Here is a 22,242-nt window from a genome sequence, read left to right as displayed (position 1 = left end):
TTGGTTTTTGGGGTTTTTTTTGTTGTTGTTACTTATAGTAAAATGCCAGGGAAAATTGCATTTGAAAGAAGTACTGTTGCACAAAAAGGAACCAGGACTAGATGATTTGGAAAATTCCAATCCATCCAGATTGTGAAAAATGCTAAAATGGAGATTCACTGTCAGGAAAGCATACTCTAGAGGGACAACTGAGATACGGCTAGACAACCTTTTTCTGATACCTCAGAAAGATCAAAAAGAGAATTTAGTCACACAAAGGCTCTTTGAAAAGAATAAATGTGTGACTCACAAGTCTCATTAGTTATCAAGCAGAAGCTAGAAATGAGGATAGTTTTCTTAGTTTGTTTTGTGCTGCTATAACAGAATACCTGAGACTGAGTGATTTATAATGAACAGATATGTATTTTCTCACAATTATGGAGGCTGGAAAGTCCAAGATCAAGGTGCTAGCAACAAGTGATGGCCTTCTTAATCTATCATTACATGGTGGAAGGTAAAAGTGCAAATGCACAAAAAGGGGCTGAACCTAGGGCATTAATCCCACCCATGAGGGCTGTGCCCTCATGGCCCTATCACCTTCCAAAAGTCCCACCTGTCAATACTGCCGCAATGGCAACTAAATGTGAAGCTGAATTTTGGACAAACCAAACATTCAAATCATAGGAATGGGATTATACAGGAAAGATTTGTGGAGAAGTCTCTTGTCTAATGAAGTGAATTCCCATAATACATATGAGACCTCAGGATTTTTGAAAAATTTAAATCAGTAGAACACTGCCAGCTTGGACCAAAAGTGACAGAAACCGTATTAATGGAAAGAAGGCTTCTGGACTCCCAAAAGTGTACAGGCAGGAAATAGACTATTAAAATGACTCAGCTGCTAACCCATGCTACTTTTCATGAAAAAAGAAGGATGACTTAGAGGGCAGAGCTGAAAACCACAGAGGATTATTCTCAGACTTAGAAATGTTCTCAAGTTTGCCCAGCTGGGTTTTAAAATGGCTTGGGATCAGTAACCCTTTTTCATTTTATTTTATCTCATTTTGAATAGGAATTGCTTATTCCTGTCTTATCAAGCTATTTTGTGAGCAGATAACTTATTCTTGAGTTTCACAGGTCCATAAATGAAGAGGAATTATGCATCAAGACGGATTACACCCAGGGCTTCACCCATGCCAAATTTAGATATGTCAACTCTAGACAGTCTCTTTTATTTAGGTGTTAATTTTATTGTTTCTGTTATATATTCTTTAAAGTTATTGGAAGTTGTAGGAATTTTCATGCTTCAGTAAAGATGCAGTTATATTTATATTTTTCATTGATTAAAATATACTTTATCTTGGCATTGTGGGAGAGGAAAAGGGAAAATCTTTGCTCTTATTGTGTCTCTTTTAACTAGGAAAATGATTACCTATTAATGCATATAAATAAATCAGGGCCAGAAAATTGTACATTTGTTAAGTAAGTAAATTCTTCCATTTATAAATTGACTTGTATCCAATAATGTTTCGGAAAGAATTTAAAGTAATCTTAACATTAGTATAATCAATAAACAAGCCTTAAATTATAGACATCTTGAACAGGATTGAGAAATCTAAATAAGTCTGGAAAACGAAGTCTAAAAAGTTAAAGAATGGCTCAATTCTGAAAGACAGCACTTATTTTTAAAAATTAATACATAAATTTAAAAAAACATTTATTTGGAATTCATTTCGAAAAATCCATCAGGAAAAATTCTCACTTGTTTGGAGTTCATTTTTTACTGAAATAGCGTGGTATTACTTTTGCCTCTTGAATCTAGAAAGAGGCCTAAGCACAAGAAAAGGAAAAAAACATGTATGTATTTTTGCATGTCAGGGGTAATGTAATTGTTGAGTAAATGCGTAAAGCTAAGCTTGTTATAGTCAACTACCAATTATTGCAGTTTTTCTTAGGGATTTAAATAGTATGGGAAAATAATACTTAAAATATTTAACTGTGTAATTAACTGCAATGTTTAGCTCAAAATACATTTAAAACTGATATTAGTAATGAATAGCTTAAAAATTCATTGAGTTGCCCTCTGCCCCTTAAGGATATAGAAAAATAACCAAAATGATGTGATTTGTCTCAAGAAAAACAAAAGGACTGGGTAATTCAAATTTAATTTAACAATGAAGAATAGCTACACTTGCTGGGCGCTGTGGCTCATGCCTGTAATCCCAGCATTTTGGAAGGTCAAGGCGGGCAGATCACCTGAGGTTGGGAGTTTGAGACCAGCCTGACCAACATGGAGAAACCCCGTCTCTACTAAAAAAAAAAAAAAAGGCCGGGCGTGGTGGCACATGCCTGTAATCCCAGCTACTCGGGAGGCTGAGGCAGGAGAATCGCTAGAACCCAGGAAGCAGAGGTTGCAGTGAGCCGAGATTGCACTACTGCACTCCAGGCTGGGCAACAGAGCAAAACTCCGTCTCAAAAAAAAAAAAAAGAATAGGTACACTTAATTGGAAATTCATGCATCTGACCTGCGAGGTAAATTTTTTTATTAAAGTTATCTTCCCAACAAAGTGAAAAGAAATATCTTATGGATTATGCATGCTGAGCCCAATAAAAACTGTCACTATGCTCTTAAATTTTAAGAATTTTTTGTGTTATTGTATTACTCTCACAAATATAACTAAGGTGGGAGGAGCGTTTATCTTTAGTCTTTTGTCTTTAGTCAGAGCAAAGTCTCATTAATGGATTTAACCTACCCATGTTGAGACTGAGAGATAAAAATATTTGTATTTTTAAAATAGAGTACTTAAAATTAATCACTTTAATAATTTGAGATAATGTTTGTATTACTTCCAGTACACAGACACACTTACACACACATACACACATACACACTCACACACACATGCTTTTAGAAGAAAGAAAATGCTCCTCCTAAGGAATCCTTATAATTCTATTGGAATTATTAACTAAAAGTATTTTAGTGTTTTGGGCAGCTATAAAATTTATTTATATATAGTGATATGATCTGTGTTTCTATCTAAAGCCCTTGAAGACAGGGAAAGGAAAAAGTCTTTTAGCTTCATATATCGAATACTTGAAAATCTATTTAATTTGTTTATTAAGCAAACAAGCAAAAAATAAGTAAATACAGAATGAAAATAAAGTTAAAATGTTAGCGTATTTCTTTTTGAACTCTTTATTCCACTGAAGAAGCGAACCTTTTAAACTAACTGTAGTTTGATTATTGAACAATTAAATAGCTGTGATTCCCTAATTTTCTACTCTAAAATGGCATTTTGATTGGATTTATAAAGGTATGTATCAACAGCACAATTTTCATACATTTAACATTTAAATGTGTAGTGAAGAATATTCTGGCAAAATTTAAAATATGTGCCTGTTTTCATGACCTGAAGGGATTTAAAGGTGGTAATATTTGCTATAATTTCACATTTTTGAATAATTCATATCCTCATTTTATATTATTATTTACTCTTAGTCAAGGGTTAGAGAACATTTTCACTCTTGTTTAAGTTAAGTAATGTTGGTATTTCATTGTAATATGAGATCAGTGGTCCTAGCATTTATTTTTACAGATCATATTATTTATTGGCATATCATTTAACTGTCTTCTTAACCATTTTGTCCCTTGGTTTTGAATCTTAATATTTTCCTTCATCAATGATCTTTAAGAATGATCTTTCAGCTTAAAAGAAACTAAACATAAGAAAGTTTCATTAATTTAAGAATGGGGCTGCTTTGGATTCACATTTCCTTGTTCAAGAAGTACATAATTTTTCATATTGATAACTTTGTATCCTCCTTTTTAAATATTACTAATGAACAGAAATAAACTTAGATAAAAATGGCATGACAAAAAACTATGACATTCACTTATTTCAAATCAAAGAAAATGAATGCAACATAAAGTGTTTAACTGAACACTGACAAGGTATTAAAAGTACAGCATTTAAAAACTGGTCATTTGTGCTGGGTTATAGATTATTTGTCCACCAGTTCAAACTCACATATGAAAACTCCATACTAAAAACCTCACAGTATTGGCTAGTAGTCCACGAAGGATTCATTAGCAATTTAATGAATATCATTCATTATTTATTAAATATTATGCATTACGTTGCTAATTCATTGTGAATGCATAACATTCACAATGAAAGAAAACATCTACCTGTTGCCATTGTTTTTAGCCTGTATTAGTATGAAAACTATAAAATATGTTTTTTTTTAAACCTTGCAGATAAATGTAGTTACTCAATAGTACCAGTACAGGGTAAAGATAAAGGATTAGGCTATTTCTATCTGTACTTATAAATACTTGTTAAAAATTGACTTCAGTAACTAGCCCTACCATTCTGGTTTAATAACCCAAGGTCACTAGTAAAGCTTTGTTAGCCACAAGTCTCCCTGGTACACTTAGGACTGGTCCTGACCTTAATAATTTATACATTTGCCCTTTTTAAAGTATTGTGTCTATGCTGGCATTTGTGTGAAGGTGCAGGTACGTTAGAAAGAACTTGAAACTTTAAAATATCCTGGAAATTTAGGAATCTCCAGGGTTCAATGTAAATTATTGTTCTTTCATCTGAGATGTTCTTGCCCATACATTTTGAGTGGTGAAATATCCTTCAGTAATACAAACAAAAGAGGAACAGTTATGACAATAGATGCTCTTTCTTTTTATTATGCTCACTTAGCAGACCATAAATCTGTCTGCCATCTTTATGTCAATTTTCTAATATTATTTATTTATTTTTAAAATCACTGTGATTCTTGAAGTACAACCCTGGAGCCACTGCCTTAAATACTCCAGGCTCTGCAGGAGGGAGGCACCAAGCTCTCAATAACACAGCACATTGTTTGGGAGAGGAAGGGAAGGGCAACTTTGAGTTCTCTGAAAACTCCTCATCTACCCTGAATATTAAGCATAAAGAGCCTCACTTATCTGAGAAGAGGGGAAAACTAGAGGTGGTGTAGAGTTCATATTGTGGGATTTTATACTAGCCATTATTCTTAGCTAACTGAGAGGGCCATCATCAGTTTATAAATGGTGGTTTTGACCTGAGGGCTTTTCAATAGCTGCTACAAAATAAATTTTTGTGGAGAAGACCAACATCAGTAAACCTCCAGGAAAGAGCTATATGCTGCTCTCAGAGGGCTGACCAGCAGAGTACACTTTACAGGTACAGCTGTAGAAGGATTTAAAAAGATTGGAAGGGTGATAGCAATGGGAGAGACCACCAGTTGACTCGTAACTATGGAAGTGCTAACAGTCTCCTGATACCAGGAACCATTGGTTAAAACAATATGCATTGTGGTTTAAAAGACAGGCTTTGAAGTTAGACAGAATAGAGAATAAATTCTGGTTTCACGACTTACCAGCTGGGAGGCCTTGAAAATGCCCTGTAACCTCCCTATGCTTCAGTATCTTGAGCTGTGAGGTATGATAATATTAACCTCATATGATTGTCAGCAAATTAAACATATTCTGATTTTAGAATTAAATTAGCAAATGTGTATAACCTGCTTTGCACACCTGTTGTATACTAAGCTCTCAATAAATACTGGCAACTATGTTATATACATTTGTTAATTTTAAAAACTTCAGATATTGCATATGTGGCCTGGTGAGGTAGGGTTAAGGAAGAGCTCTTACTCTTTTGAGTTCTAAGAGTAGTGTATTGCTACATCTAAATCCCATATGGCAATATTGACTTAGTATATCAAAAAAGAAGTAGTCCATAAACAGCAAAAATTATTAATATCAGAAACAAATTAAATTCCTGCTTTTATCTTGGGATGACGTGTAATGAAATATAAAGAAGAGAGTTTTACCAGCTATATGCCTTTTGAAATGAGAAAATGTTTATTTTTAGTTAACTTTGTAATTATGAAAGAAGGCACAATCATTTAAAAAATCATGAGGCCTTGTTTGTGTAAGTTCCAAGGCTCCATTGACACTATCAATTGGAAAATGAGACATTAGCAAGACTCTAAGCTACAAACCTTCAATATGTGTCTAATGTTACATTTATCTTTACATTATCCTTGCAAATTCAACACTCACTCCATTGACTTCATGTGTTTCTATTAGTCTTCAATCAGGATAAGCTAGTGGGAGAAAGTGGCAGTTCTATATTCACCACTACTTAGATTTTAGTGTAGACATTTTATTTGACCTGATATTGAAGCATATGAAAAATATAGGTAAGTAATTGTAACACAGTGGTAAGGATTTGTGTGTCTAAACACATCTAAACATAGAAAAGGTACAGTAAAAATGCAGTATCCAAAACAAAACGTGATACACCTATATAGGGCACTTAACATGAATGGAGCTTGTAGGACTGAAATTTGCTCTAGGTGAGTCAATGAGTGAATGTGAAGGCCTAGGACATGACTGTACACTACTGTAGACTTTATAAACACTGAACACTTGGCGACACTAACTTTATAGCAACAATGTTTTCTTTCTTCAATAAAAAATTAACCTTAGCTTATTATATTTTACCTTATAAACTTTTAAATTTCTTTGTAACTTTTTGACATTTTGTGATAACACTTAGCTGAAAATACAAATAGATTGTACAACTGTAAAAAAATATATTCTTTGTTTGCATTCTTATTCTGTAAACCCTATTTTAGGATTTGTTTATATTTTTTATTTTTTAAGCTTTTTATTACAAATAAACACACAAACATACACATTAGCCTTGGCCTACACAGGATCATCAATATTCACTGTCTTTCTCCTCCACATATTGTCCCACTGCAAAATCTTCAGGGCCAATAGCAGCATGAAGCTGCCATCTCCTATGATAACAGTGCTTTCTTTTGGAATAGCCCGTGAAGGACATGCCTGAAGCTGTTTTACTGTTTTTTGTTTTTTTTTTTTATAAGTAGAAGGAGTACACTGTGACGTAATGTTAAAAATTATAGTATGGTAAATACAGAAACCACTAACAGCCATTTACTATCATGTATTATGTAATGTAAATAGTTGCATGTTCTGTACATTAATATAACTGGCAGTGCAGTAACATTGTTTACACCAGCATCATCATAAACATATGAGTAATTCATTGTGCTACAATGTTAGCACAGCCAGGACTTCACTAGGCATTTTAGCTCCGTTTTATATCTGGTCCATCATTGACTGAAATGTTGTTATGCAGCACATGACTATATTTCAAAGCCCATTAAGAATTAGAACCCAGTTCTGTCTGTATCAGTTAGGGTCCACTTAGCAGATAGAAACTACATAGTAATTTAAGCAGGAAAAGTCTAATATAGTAGTTATTAACTATGACAGAGATTGGAGTAAATGTGATTTTCTACTAAGGGGTAAAATAACTCTAATAATTGACAAGAGCAGATATAGGGACCCCTTGGTCTGAGGCAGAGCACCTGAGGAAGGAACAAATGTTTACAAAGGCCACCCATGGGGAGTCAGTGACTGGTGGAGTACACTGAGCTGGCATTCTAGTGGTACTCATGGAGAAGCTATTCTGGAGATCTGGGGCAAACTCTCTGTAGGGTGATGTCACATTGTGGAACTCAATGGGAAGCCATTCATAGGAAGGTGCTGCACTGGTGGAACTATCTAGGAAGCGCCCAGTGATGGGAGGAGGGGAGTGCCCTCTGAGATGCCAGAGAAGTTTCAGGAGCCTTCTGAGAGATGCACCAGATCCAGAAAGAACTCATTCATCCTCTAGTTCTCTCCATTGCCCAATTTGTTTTATACTTAAAATCATGCCATATTGCAAGAAAGAAGTGTTTTAGCCTCACAAGCAGGACAGTGAAGGATGGATTTGGATCTGTGAGGCAATAGATGGATACCTGGCACACTGCTCGCCATCAAATCATGTCATATGGCCTTATATTCACTTTGCCAGAAAATATGACATGTAACAAAATAAAGGAGACTAAGAGGAAAGGAGGGAAATATATGTAATCGGGTTATAAGTGGAGATTTACATTAGTGTCTCTTTTCTTTAAAATGTTTCTAGGCAGAATCACTTAAGTCCTCAGGAGACTGCTTTGTTGAATTTTAGGACCCTGGCTTATCAACCAAAAACTAGAATTACAAACTGGAGGCCCAATGGGCATACCAGAGATTTTTCACTGTGCAATTTAAATTATTGTTTAATTCCAGTTTTCTCAGCTACTAGTTAATACAGGTCATGTTCAGCTGACAAAGATTCATTTGCAAATAAGAGTTTCCTTAGGTATCTGAAGCCCACTTGCATCATTTATAGACTGTGAAATGTAGGCAAGTTATTTAACTTCTCTGGGTCTCAGTTTGTACATGTAAAAGGAAATAATAATAGAACTTACCTTACAGGTATGTTACGAAAATTAAATATGTTAATATTTTAAAGCACTAGGAATAATCCTTTGCACATAATATGTGCTATACAAATGTTTGCCAGATAAAAATAATTCAGTCACAGCAATATGCATTTTATATTTTCTTAAAAACCATAGCCTAGGAATATTAATTATTTTAGTAGTTCCAATATATGGAACTCTATATTTACTCAACGTTTTTGTCAGATTAGTCTGATTCCATTGTTTAATAGAAATTAAAAGTAAGAATATATGGTTATGTTATAGAATCTATAACATGAATGCTGTTCGTTGGGTATCTTATTTTTTTTCACAGCCTTAACAATACTGCTTCAAGACGATAGTGGTTTAAGATGGTATTAGTAAAGCCCTTACTCCTTAGTTTTTGCTTGGAATTAACAAGAAGATTTTTGGTAAAGTAACTTTGACTAAAAAAAAGACATGTTTTCAGTGTGACCTGTTGTATCCAAATGTTAGTTTTTAATTTGCATCCCTTAAAAGAAGCAAGTATGACACTCTGTAAAATGTCTAAAATTTTATATATTTTTATCTTTTCTTTATAGATGGCAAAGAAAAATATTCTGAACTAATCAAAAAGTCCAAAGCAATTGAAATGCTATTTACACTCTATCCTCCTGAAGGTGCACATGTGCCTGACAGTACACTACTCAAGTCAACTTGGTTGAGACCCATAGTAAATGGGGAAGAAGGTTATAGATATATAGGTAAGATATTGAACCTTATTTTTTATTGTAAAGAAGAAGTGATACCTTATCATATTAAATATATAACTATATTCATCACTTAGATGATGTGGGATGATACATAGATCTTATAGAATGTTCTCTTTACTTCTTAGATACTCTGCCTGCAATTTAAAAAGGGACTATTTTATGCTTTGGTGCCTCCACTAGAATAGTGGAACTACATTGTGCCTGTCTATTCACTAGTTGATGGAAATTTGGGTTGTTTTCACTTTTGCGTTACTACCAGTGAAGCTGCTATGAACATTCATGTTCAGGACTATGTTTAGACATGTATTTGCATTTCTGTTGGCTAACCTGTTTTCCAGTCATTATAACATTTCATATTACCACCCACTACAGAGATATGAGAGTTGCATTTGTTCCACAGCTCTATCAACAGTTGGTACAATCAGTCTTTCTAATTTTAGCCAATCTAATAGATGTATATTGGTAGCTTTTTGTGGTTTTAATTTGCATTTCTCTAGTAAATCATGTTATTTTGCCTCTTTTCATGTATTTGCTATTTGTATGTCTTTGTTGAAGTGTCTATTCAAAACTTTTGATCATTTTCATATTATTTAGTAATGTTTATTAAGTTTTGAGACTCCTTTAGATATTCTGAATACAAATAATTTAACCTATATATGCTTTGTTAATATTTTCTCCCAGTGTATGGTTTGTCTTTTCTGTCTTTTAATAGTATCTTTTGAAGAGCAGAAGTTTTCAATTTTGATAAAGTACAATTTACTATGTGTTTCTTTATTGCATGCTTTTGCTGCCATATCCAATAAGCGTTGGCCTGGATTGTAGCAACAAGGTTTTCTTCTATAAATTTTATAGTTTTAGATTTATATTTCAGTGTGTGGTTGATTTGGGGTTAATTTTTATATATGGCTCAAGATATAAATTGAACTTCTTTTTTAATACTTTGATATCACAAACTTTCCAACAGTATTTGTTGAAAAGACTATTTTTCTATAAATTAACTTCGCAGTTTTGCAAAACCAAATAGTCAAAGAAGATATATAGATAGCAAATGAGCACATGAAAAGATGATCAACATCATTAGTCATCAGGGAAATGCAAATTTAAACTACAGTGAAATACTACTTCTCACTTATTAGAAAGGCTAAAATAATTTTTTAATCTAATGATACCAAACAAGGAGGTGGAATACCTCAAACACTCACACATTACTGGTGGAGATGCAAAATAATACAGCCACTTTGAAAATATTTTGATACTTTCTTATAAATTAAATATATTCTAATCATAAAGCCTAGTCATTCTATTCCTAGGTAATTACCCAAAATAAAAGAAAACATTTATTTACACAAAGCATATATATATATATATATGCAATATATAAAAAAAGGCAATATATACAATATATTATATATGTAACATATATATGTACACACACATACATATATATATATATAATCAACATTATTCAAAGTTGCCAAAAGCTGGAAACAACACAGCTGTTCTTCAACTGGTGAATGAATAAACAAAATTTGGTTCATCCATAAAAATTTGGTTCAGCAGATTTGGAGGAGTGAACTATTGATACACACAACATGGATGAATTTCAAATGCATCATATTAAGTGAAAGAAGCCAGAGTCAAAGGCTATGGTATGATTCCATTTAAGTGGCACTTTGGAAAAAGCAAACCTGTAGGAACAAAGGTCAAGCCTGTGATTGCTAGGGCTTAAATTTGATGCTAGTGTTTTACTACAAAGAGGCAGCATGAGGGAGTTCTTAGGGTGATGGAACCATTCTGTATCTTGATTATGATAGTGATGACATAATTATAAATAAGTCAAAACCCATAGAATTGTACACCAAAAGGAATGAAGTTTACTATAAGTAAAATGTTTTAAAATAAACACAAAATTAGAAGAGAAGCATTTATATAAATGGCCAAAAAGTCCATAAGAAGTTGTGTACCATCATTAGTCATAGGAAAATGTGAATTAAACCACAGTGAGATATCACTATATATCTACAAAAATGGCTAAAGTTAAAAAGACTGGCCATATCAAGTGTCAGCAGGGATGAGCAGCAACTGGAACATTAATATCATGCTAGTACAAATATAAAATGGTAAATACACTTTGCAAAATATTTTGCATTTATTTATCTATTTTCTTTTCTTCTTTTTTTTTGAGAGAGAATCTCACTTTGTAGCCCAGACTGTAGTGCAGTGGCACAATCTTGGTTCACTGCAACCTCTGTCTCCCAGGTTCAAGTGATTCTTGTGTCTCAGCCACCCAAGAAGCTGAGATTACAGGTGCCCAACACCACACCCAGCTAATTTTTGTAATTTTTTTTAGTAGAGTTGGGGTTTTACCATGTTGATCAGGCTAGTCTCAAACTCCTGACCTCAAGTGATCTGCCCGCCTCAGCCTCCTAAAGTGCTGGAATTACAGGCATGAGCTACTGCGCCTGGTCAATTTTTTATAAAATTAAACATACATCTGCCATACAACCAGGCATTACACTTCTACATATTTATCCCAAAGAAGAGAAAGTATATGTCTATTCAAAAACTTGTATATGAATATTCATAAAACTTTTTTGTAAAAGACTCAAACTAATAGAAACAACTCAAATAACTACCTACAGATGAATGGATAAACATATTGTGATATATCCATGTAGAATACTCAGCAGTATAAAAGAAAAACCTGGATACCTTTGATACGTATAACAACATGGCTGAATCTCAAAATAAGTATGCGAGTGAAAGAGGCCAGACAATAAAGAGTACATACTATATGATTCCATTTATGTAAAATACTAGAAAATGCAAACTGATTAGTGACAAAAACAAATCTGTGGCTACCTGGGAATGGGGATTGGAAGTAGAAGTGAGAGGTGATGGGTTAAAAAATTTGAGAGTGATGGAAATATTTATCATCTTGATTGTGGTTATCATTTCATGGATGTACAAAGTAAAAAGTTATTAAATAGTACACTTTAGGCAGTTTATTGTATATATTTTATGCCTCAATAAATCTATAAAAAGAAAGTTAAAAATATAAATATTAAAGAACCAAGGTAGGGAAGCTTTTATTTTGGTAGTATTTTTAAAAGATGTTTCCTCTTGAAGCTTTAAAACTTGCATTTTAAAACTTACTTAAAGAGAGTCACAAATTCAGTGTAATATTACTGGGCTGGTGCATACAAAGGCATATTTAAGTGCTCAGTTCTATAATAGCCAAGAGGAAGAAGAGAGAATGAAAAGGAAGGAAAATTATGAAAAAGAATAACTTAAGTTGAAAGTTTTGGGTTTAATAAGATGAATTAAGAACCTGACTGCTATTTATTTTCTCTGCAATTTTCCACCTGAAATTATCGGAAGGTGACCTATACCTATTTGTGTTTGTTGTTTAGAGCCTATTTGCAAACACTTTGTTAAAATAAACAAAAGGAAATATGCAAGTGGCATTATGTTGTTATTTTCAAACTCTGTCTTCCAAGCTTTTTGCTGATTTTTTTCTTTTTCTTTGGGTAAGTGACCAGAGCCTTGAATCTTTTTGAATTACATGGTTATTAAATTGACTGACAAGAGATTTGCAACAATTGTCTTCAAAAAGATTAGTCTATTACAGAAGTGCTTCCTAAAACTGAGTAACTCCTGAACTATAAACATTTTAGGGAAGAAAGCTCTGGGAATTTATTATGTGTTCCAACATTAATACTCTACAATGTAGGTATTCCTGTTTATTGATTTCACTGTGTAAATTCGGAGATCTATCAACAGCAAGAACCAAGGAATAAATAGAGTTACGAATGCTCCGTAAATGGCTTGGGTTGCTAACAAATTGCCTAGTATTAGGACCATACATTCTCTAAAAATACCTGGTACATCCATATTTTTATTCCCATATTTCCTAGAATAGTGGCTTGATTGTAACTGGAATGCTGCATAAGTCATAATTTCAACTTGCTAATAGGCACAAAGAATTTCTTCTAGATTATAATTTTATAATCTTAGACCAAGTAAAAAACAAGTCTTTAATTTTTTTCCAGGAATATATGACTTGTCATACTTATTTTTGGAAAGGCTATTTTGGAAAGTTAGTCTTTTAACTTATTTTCGGTTGTCTTTCCTTATGCACTGTCTGTCCTCAAGTTCCCCAACCCTCTGGACTGTCACAAATATGCTCAACTTGTTTCTCTCCTTCGTTAAGCTTTTGTGACTTTGGCAAATTTTTAACCTTGAAGCTGTAGATTATATTAAGGAGCATTTTAGGCCTATAATTCTTGGAATTCTAATGGAGATACCTTGAAGTGGTGGATTAGCTATTATCTTTCAAGAAAATCACTTAGGGAATACAAATGAATGATCAAATTACTTTCCCAAACCAATGGTCCATTTTAACTGAAATGGTATTATTGTATTACTGTCAAGTTTCTCATTAGTTCAGATGCTGAGTAATATCAACGACCTCTAGTTCTACTACTTCTTTTTCATATCATTTCCAGCACTTCATATAATACATTTTACTTTCCCTTATAATACGTGGTTATTTAAATTACGTGATTAATACTAGAACCTGATTTCTTGGCCTAATTACTGTTTTTTTCCCATTAAAAAAGTACAAGGTATTTTTTATGCAATTCAGTTTGCTTCACTGTCTTTAGTCAAGACTTGATATACATTTGCTAAATTAGAATCTATCTTAGCTTTAAAGATTCCAGCAATTAGACAATCATCCTTGACAGTTAAGGCTGATTTTTGGTGATCTTCTTTAAGAATTTTCTACTTTGTAACATAAGACTTTCTTGTATATCCTTTATTGCAGTTGAAACTTATTCACTAACAACAAAATAAAGGCTATGGGTAGATTATTATGACTCTCTGTTTTCTAAAATAGGCTATTTAATGTATTCTTCAGAATCCCTCCTAATCCTTGATCCCTTTTGGCACTTCTCTCTGAACATTTTTCCAATTTTCTCATTTCTTTTAAGGGATGAAGCTCAGAATACATGATAATCCAATACATGTTTGATTTATTGTGAATATAATCTTAGCCACTACTAGTTCTGCTTATATTTTTGCACTTTTTAAAGGCTTTTAAAAATACGCATCCCAGAATTTACTTGGATTTCTACCCGTATTTTTTAATCTAATTTTTTGTCATATTTTCTTGTAACTATTTGATGAGTATATGATTTATTTTGCTTTCTTAAATTTGCTATCCTGGTCAAAAACTAAGCTTAATTTTGAGCCTATTCTTTGAGGTATTCTGTAGGATTAATTACGGTAAAAAACTTACATTATCATTTGAAAGAAGCTCTATATATTTTATATCATTTATATCTGCTCAAGTATACAAAATGGCCTATTCTATTTTGGATACATTTAAATGCACTATGTTTAGGTCAATGTCGTGCTTTGCCTGTAGAGTATCTGCTTGCTCGAGATGAATAATATAGTCACTGAAAAATATATTTTATACCAAATAGGATTTGAAAAGTTGTTTGGGTATATACCCATTCATCCCTTATTTTATCCACTATACACTGCCATCAGCCTCCAATGTCATGTTCTCTAAAGTCCTTTTGATTTTCTTTGGTAGTGGCAAATGGATGTGAATGTGTTTTCATGGTAATTGTAATTGTTGATGGGAGAAATGTTTTATGTTCACATGGTTGAGTTGGTTCAAACTTTCAACACTTGCTGTACTTACATGAATCATCCAAGAGTAAGATAAAAACTATTGCAATATTGTATCTGGCTAAAGTTTTTGACTATATTCAAGTTACAAAAAATGTATTAGGGTGATGAATTAGGTCTTTCTCATTTAGTGAAATGGTTGTGTTCTATGTGAATTCCATTTTCCCTTAAACTTCAATGATAAAATCAGAGATGTGTCTCCTACCTCCCAAGCCCAACTTCAACAAGCATGTTGGAAACATTTGAGTAAGAAAATATTAAGATGGCACCAGGTCTGTTAGATAAAGAAAATGTGAGTTGTACATTTACAACAATCCACCACTCAATACTGCTTAACTTTGTGAGGTGAAATTTGGAAGATTAATATTTCATTATGATTTCTGCATCTATTTATTTAACAAGTATTAACTGAGTGTCTACTATATGCTTGGCAATAAAGATTGAGAAATAACTTAGGCTTAATACCTGCCATAGAAGTGTTCACATTCTAGCAGATATAAAGCAACATCAGAGTTTTGGCTGCAGTAGGTGCAGTGAACACTGTTGTTGGTTCCTGGGTCAAATAGAATGCTTTCAAATGAGGAACTTCAAAAAATCTAGGAAGAACATCTAGAAATTTAAAAAAAGGATGACACTAACACTGAGTATCTGAAATAAAACCCATGAATCTGAATTTACTATCTATTTAAAGAAGGGGGCATTATACTGGTTAAGCATGGTCTCTGAGCAAAGCAGGCTGTTGATCTTATATAGGGTTTTCAGGAAGAGTGGTAGCCAGTCTCCAAGATGGCTCCAAGGATGTGGTTCCTGGTTCATGCTTGTGTGTATTTTCCTTCATAGTGTGTCAGGTGTTACCAATAGAATATAGCAGGTACTTCACTTCTGAGTCCAGATCATAAAAGAGAGTCTGGCTTCTTCCTTGCTCTCCCTTGGGTAAGTTGCTCTGAGGAAAGCTAGCTGCCATGTCATGAGGACACTCCAGCAGCCCTTAGAGAGGTGTATGTGGTGATGAACTGAGACCTTCTGCCTACACAAATGAGGCACTGAGTTCTATGTGAGTAATACAATGTGGAAATGGAGCCTCCAGTTCAATCCTTCAGATGACTGCAGCTCTAGTGAGAGCTTGAAGGCAGTCTTATGATAGGCCCTGAGCCTGAACCACCTAGTAAAGCTACCCAGATTCCTAACTCTCAGAAATGGTGTGAGATAAATTTTTGTTGTTTTATGCCTCTAGTTTGGGGGTAATTTGTTACACAGCAGTAGATAACTAATATAGAAAGCATGTAGGTCAGTGATTAATGGCTTTTAGCAGTGAAAGTAAAATGACACTGGATGCTGAGTGTGGTTAAACAGGAAAGACTGAGTTGCTGATTGGCTTTCAGAAATGTGTTACTAGAATAAGACTTTTGTTCAGTGGTCAACTTTGAAAACCAGGAACTCCCGCTGACTGGCTGGCTTTCAGAAGTGTGTTTACTAAGTTTAGCTGTCACTGGTTGATATTTAAAACTGGTTCTGAGAGTTTCTTATCACCATGATTATAGAAATATAATGGATTAATTAAATAGGTTCAAAACAAGTTCTTGTTTTAACTTGTTACCATGGCTGTAGAACTCTTAGAATATTCTTAGGAGTGTGGGGAAATGTTACACTCAAGAAACAGGGCATAAAGAAAAACAATAGGGATTGCATGTTAGTTGATGTAATAGAAGCAATTAAGTATAATGCCTAGGAAAACAGAATGAGTACATCTGGCAGTATAAAATATACACATAGATAGATCTTGAAGTAATATTTAATAGTTATAAAATAAATCTATATAATGTTTTGAAACTGAAATCTATTATGACTCGAGTTTTTTGAGCAAGGGGTAAACACGGTTGGACAGCTTCACAGTTCCTTGTATCTACTATAATTGTTGTGAAGGTTAATTTTGTCAACTTGACTGGGCTTAGGGATGCCCAGATGGCTGGTAATTTTATTTCTGGGTGACAGTGTTTCTGGACGAGTTTAGCATTTAAATCAGTAGGCTAGGTAAAGAAGATTTCCCTCATTGATGCAGGTGGTCATCATCTAATCTGTTGAGGATTTAAATAGAAAAAAAAGGTGGAGGAAGGGCAAATTTCCTATCTACTTGAGTTAGGACATCCATCTTCTCCTGCCTTGGACATCAGTGCTCCTGGTTCTTGGACTTTTGGACTGGAACCAGGACTTACACCAACCCCCAAGATCCTAGTCCTTTGGACTCAGACTGAGACTTATACCATTGGCTCCCCTAGTTCTCAGACCTTTGGGTTTGGACCATCAGCTTCTCTGGGATACTAGGTTACAGATAGCAGACTGTGGGACTTCTTGGTCTTTGCAATGGCATGAGCTAGTCCTTCATAATCAATTTCTTCATGTATATCTCTATATAGCCTATTGGATCTGTTCCTCTGGAAATCCCTGATGGATACAATTACCATGATGACAAAATTGTATAATTACTGTAAAGTTAATATTTATTCACTTTATACTCTTATAAGACTCAGAGCTATACATTTTATGTGCATTTTCTCATGTTATCTTCATAATCTATATGATAGAAGCTATTATCAAGCTCATTTTACAGAGAGACATATTATTTCCTAAAGAGGTTAAGTAACTTGCTTGAAGTCATGCAGCTACTGAATGGTACAATCAGGATTTCATTCTAACTATAGAGCAAACATTTCCACATTAAACTGCAAGAAATATGCTTTGTTTTGATGGAGATGATACTGAATCATCAAGAGGCTATTAAATTATAATCAGTATATTCTTATAGAATTTAGTGAGATGTGTAAAATAATCATAAGAAAATAATGCGTATGGATTTATTTACAAGGATGATAATTACAGCATTGTAGTGAAAAGAAATGTTGAAACAATGCAAATGTCCAGCAATAGGGGAATAGTTAAATAAATTATGATTCATAAAGAAGATGGAATTCCATTTGACCATTACAATTATGTTATTGAATATTTATAGTAAAATATGAAAAATAAATTTTAATGAAAAAAGATCACAGAATGGTATATCGTGTATAATAGACTCATATAGTTACATAAAATGAGTTAAGGATATATAAACTTTAATATCTAGATTTTGTGAATCCAGTGGACTTTATTTACTGTTTAATATAACAGAAGTTTCTAATTTTTCTGCATATTCTACACATTTTGATGCACATTCATTTTTTAATATAATAAAAGATTGACACTTAAAAATATTATTCTGAACTTCCATATGTTATGCCATATTCCTCAATTTAAAATTAAGCTTTATATATTTTTATATTGTTCTTTGTTGATAAATATACATTTATCTTATTTATTTTGATTTTGCTGTTAAACTATGACAAAAAGAATATGTTTACATCAAAGTAAAATATAGCCTTTCAATGAAAAGGAGAAATGAGGCCATTTTTTATGTCATATTTCAAAACTATTTAAAAATAGTTTTACATTTTAAAATACATGTGAAATATATAATATTTATTTGAGAAATCTCTGATAGTTCTATAAGATTTTGAGAAACATTCTACTTATTTATCCTTATTCCCCACTGTAATTCTCAGCCCATAGTAGGTATTTGTGCATAAACTATTTAATGTGTACATGAAGGATTACTATAGCAGCTAAGCTATGTTTTCAAACTAAGGATAAATACATTTTTATCATTTATATATTGAAATTATTTGCTCTCTCTGGGTTCATTCAAAGATTGCTATAACATATGGCTGTAAAGTATGGCAGTTCTTTAACATTTAAATTTTTTATTTAATAAATAAAATATAAATTTACCATTGGGAGGCAAAAATCCAAGGTGAGATAAGAGTGTTATTCAGTCACTCCACAAATATTTATCAAGTGTCTGTATTCAATACCCTATGATAGACATGAGGAGGATTCAAAAGTAAATAAAACATCTTCCCTCTCATGTATTGGTTTAGACTGGGTAAAAGATACATATAAATAATTAACCACAATAAAAGATAGAAAGTGATGAGTGATGTAAAACAAGCACACAGTGAGTGCTCCGTTGTTCTGCTAAGCAATGTTGAGAGGAAAGGTAAAGAAAACACTTTGCAAGAGAGAGGAGCATGGAGGCTGCCAACATCTTTGGAGAACAGTAAGGGCTTCTTTAACATTATTCAAAGCTCACAGAAAGAGTCCACTCAACTGAGACTGATACAGTTTTGCTCTATGTCCCCACCCAAATATCATCTCGAATTGTAACCCCCAAGTGTCGTGGGAGGAACCTGTAATCTCTACTTGTCCAGGGAGGGAGGTGATTGGATCATAAGGGAGGTTTCCCCCATGCAGTTCTCATGATAGTGTGTGAGTTCTCACGAGATCTGAGGGCTTTGTAAGTGGCTGTTTCCCCTGCTCTTTACTCTCCTGCTGCCTTGTGAAGAAGGTGCCTGCTTCCCCTTCCACCAGTTGTAAGTTTCCTGAGGCCTCCCCAGCCATGTGGAACTGTGAGTCAATTAAACCTCTTTCGTTTATAAATTACCCAGCCTCAAGGAAGTTCTTTATACTAGTGTAAAAATTGACCAATACAGAGACATTCCAAGTTGGCATAACCAGCCCTTCTAAAATAATAATAATGAAAAATAATGCATTTGTTTACTAGGATTAAACACTATTTCATTATACAGTGATCAACTATAATGTCCTATGCATCAATATTTTTATGTATAAATTTAAAGTGGATTGCAAAAAATTTGTAAAATTGCAAACCAAGCACTTAGTCTCTAATATAACCACTTTTTATTATTTTGTCATAGTTTTGTCCACGATTTTATAAAACTATTTATAACTATAGAATATTTACACCTTGAGTGGGATATTATGCCAACTTCCTTTTGATGTTTACAGAGAGCCAGTTAGGAGGTATTAGAAGAATATTTGAATTGAGGAGCTGAGGGCACAGAGGCTAAGTGGCTTGTTCATGATCATGTCCTTAATTTTAACTGCTTTGAGGATTCAAATTCAGGGTTACATTAGGTCCATACTCCACCCCCTTCATGCACACATGCGCGTGCACGCACACATACACATGCAGAGTCTCCCAAACTTCCTGGCTTTTTATGAAAAGTAATTTCTCTGGGCAAAGTAAACATAACATTTGTCTATTTATTAGTCTTTATTTTTCTCTTTGTTTTCCTGAAGCTTAAAAATAGGTTGTTGGTTTTGCCCTTTGAATATTTTCTGAAGGAAAATCTGAAAGAAATACTGCCCGTTCCCCCTATTGCTTTCTTGGGAGTAGAGGTGAGTCAAAGGCCTTGGACTAAGGTACCCTAGCCTTGTAAACTTGTTGCCTGTGGACATGTTGAGTACCAACTTTTTGGAAAGCTCTGATCATGCATTTTTGGCCCCTCAAATCTTGCTTTGTATGCCTATTTTAAGCTCAATTCCTTTACTTTTCCAACTATACATATTAAGTATTAGGAAATAGCACTTCATTATGAAACCTCTCATAAAACAAAACTGATACTTATTATATGTAAATGTTGCTGAAGCTGAAAATTATTATCCCTAGGGGAGAATTATGACTTTTCCCCAACCAAGACTGCAGCATAGTGAAGTGAAGATGTTTTCACAATAGTTTGGAATTTTTATAGTTGTCCTCTGTATTGTTTGACTGTCAGTTAAATTAGAACATTTGATAATTGTAGGGAGCTGATAAGACTTTCTATTAAAGGTATGTCATTATGTAAATCTCAGTTCAAATATAGTTTGCCAGAATCCTGTTTTGATTATATAATATTATAATAAATTAGCCTGTTAAATAAGCATACCTGCAGGGCATAGAACATTTTAAATGTCTTTAAAATTAACATTAAACAAGCATGTAAATCTTATACTAAAACCATACTTGTCTTTTTTCCTTAAAGGCTTTAGAATTTGAAGCATAGATTTTTATATAGATACTTTAGACTTAAAATCAACCTATGCATATAGTTTATTTAGCTGTAGCATTTGCATACTGTGGGAAAATAGTGAATGATGAATACAAAAAAAATATGTAGAGGCTCCCAGGTTTCATTTGGTATGCAAACACCAGGATACTAGAGTTATTTAATAAACATATTGACAACTGTGTGTATAAAACACTTAAAATTGTATAAAAAATAATTTATCTTTGTGGCATGTTGCAAATAATAGATGTTCTCTAACAATTTCAACCATATTTATTTTATTTATGGATGGGAAGGGCTCAGTGATCAGATCATGGTTATCACATATCTGTTTTTATACATTCACATCACCGTTATGTTCTCTTCATATTTTTGGTGGTGTGGCCCACTTTTTTTTCAGTGTAAGTTCGACACATATCTGTGCAAAAAATAATTGATTATATCCCAGCTTATTGGAAGGAAAGTTTCAAATCTTCATTCGTGTGTATACTCATTCATTTAACGAATACTCTAAAGTGCATACTGTGTTATTATGTACCAGGAATCTGTAGCAATGTAGAGACAAAAAGAATCATGGAGCAACTGGACATTGAAGAGATTTCTATCTATCCAGTACACAGATGGCCTCCCAGAGTGCCTGAATTTAAAAATATGCAGAGCATAAAATGTTTTGGCACTATTGAACATTTGTGCTGGTCATAATTATGCATAATAACCTCCATCTGACAGTCTGTCTAATGGGCACCTACTATAGACTTTAATAGTAAGATTTAGAGGCAGAAGAGAAAAGTGGAAGAGATGGATGGGAGAAGAATTTTATAGCAGAAGCTGGTGCCTCACTACACATTGCTATGGGTATAGGCAAAAGTCAAGAGGATGATTTTTATCATTCAAAATCAAAATTTCCACAAAATTCACAACATAATTACTATATAATATACAACCTATATATGTTACCAGTACTCACTCTATAATAATAACCTGGTGTCTGTGGTTTCAGTTTCTTGTTTTAAGTTTGAGGTAATTGTAGTTCTTTTTATAATTAATTTTAATTTTTGTTTTAAGTTCTGGGGTCCGTGTGCAGGATGTGCAGGTTTGTTACACAGGAAAATGTGTACCATGGTGGTTTGCTGCACCTATCAACCCATCACCTAGGTATTAGGCCCAACACACATTATCTATTTTTCCCAATGGTCTTCCTGTTCCCACCCCACCTCCCAACAGGCCTCAGTATTGTTATTTTGCTCCCTGTGTCCATGTGTTCTCATTGTTCAGCTTCTACTTACAAGGGAGAGCATGTAATACTTGGTTTTCTGTTCCTGCATTAGTCTGCTGAGGATAATCCGTGTTCTTGCAAAGGACATGATCTTGTTTCTTTTTACGGCTGCATAGTATTCCATCGTGTATATGTACCACATTTTCTTTATGCAGTCTATCATTGATGGGCATTTGGTTTGATTCCATGTCTTTGCTATTGTGAATAGTGCTGCAATGAACATACATGTGCATGTGCCTTT

At 33.5% G+C, this 22,242-nt stretch overlaps 1 protein-coding gene across 6 annotated transcripts in view; it reads left to right on the top strand.

Annotated features, from left to right (window-relative positions):
* Nucleotides 1–22,242, top strand: part of IQCM (IQ motif containing M) — a 505,544-nt gene that overhangs the window by 414,910 nt on the left and 68,392 nt on the right. For all 6 annotated transcript variants that reach the window (XM_054485869.1, XM_054485868.1, XM_054485865.1 and 3 more), the window contains one exon: nucleotides 8,910–9,071. In XM_054485869.1, coding sequence (XP_054341844.1) covers nucleotides 8,910–9,071 — 162 coding nt within the window. The remainder of the gene's footprint in view (nucleotides 1–8,909; nucleotides 9,072–22,242) is intronic.

Source organism: Pongo pygmaeus, chromosome 3 (assembly GCF_028885625.2).
Source record: "Pongo pygmaeus isolate AG05252 chromosome 3, NHGRI_mPonPyg2-v2.0_pri, whole genome shotgun sequence".
Classification (NCBI taxonomy): domain Eukaryota; kingdom Metazoa; phylum Chordata; class Mammalia; order Primates; family Hominidae; genus Pongo; species Pongo pygmaeus.
This window is presented reverse-complemented; position numbering and strand designations above follow the sequence as displayed.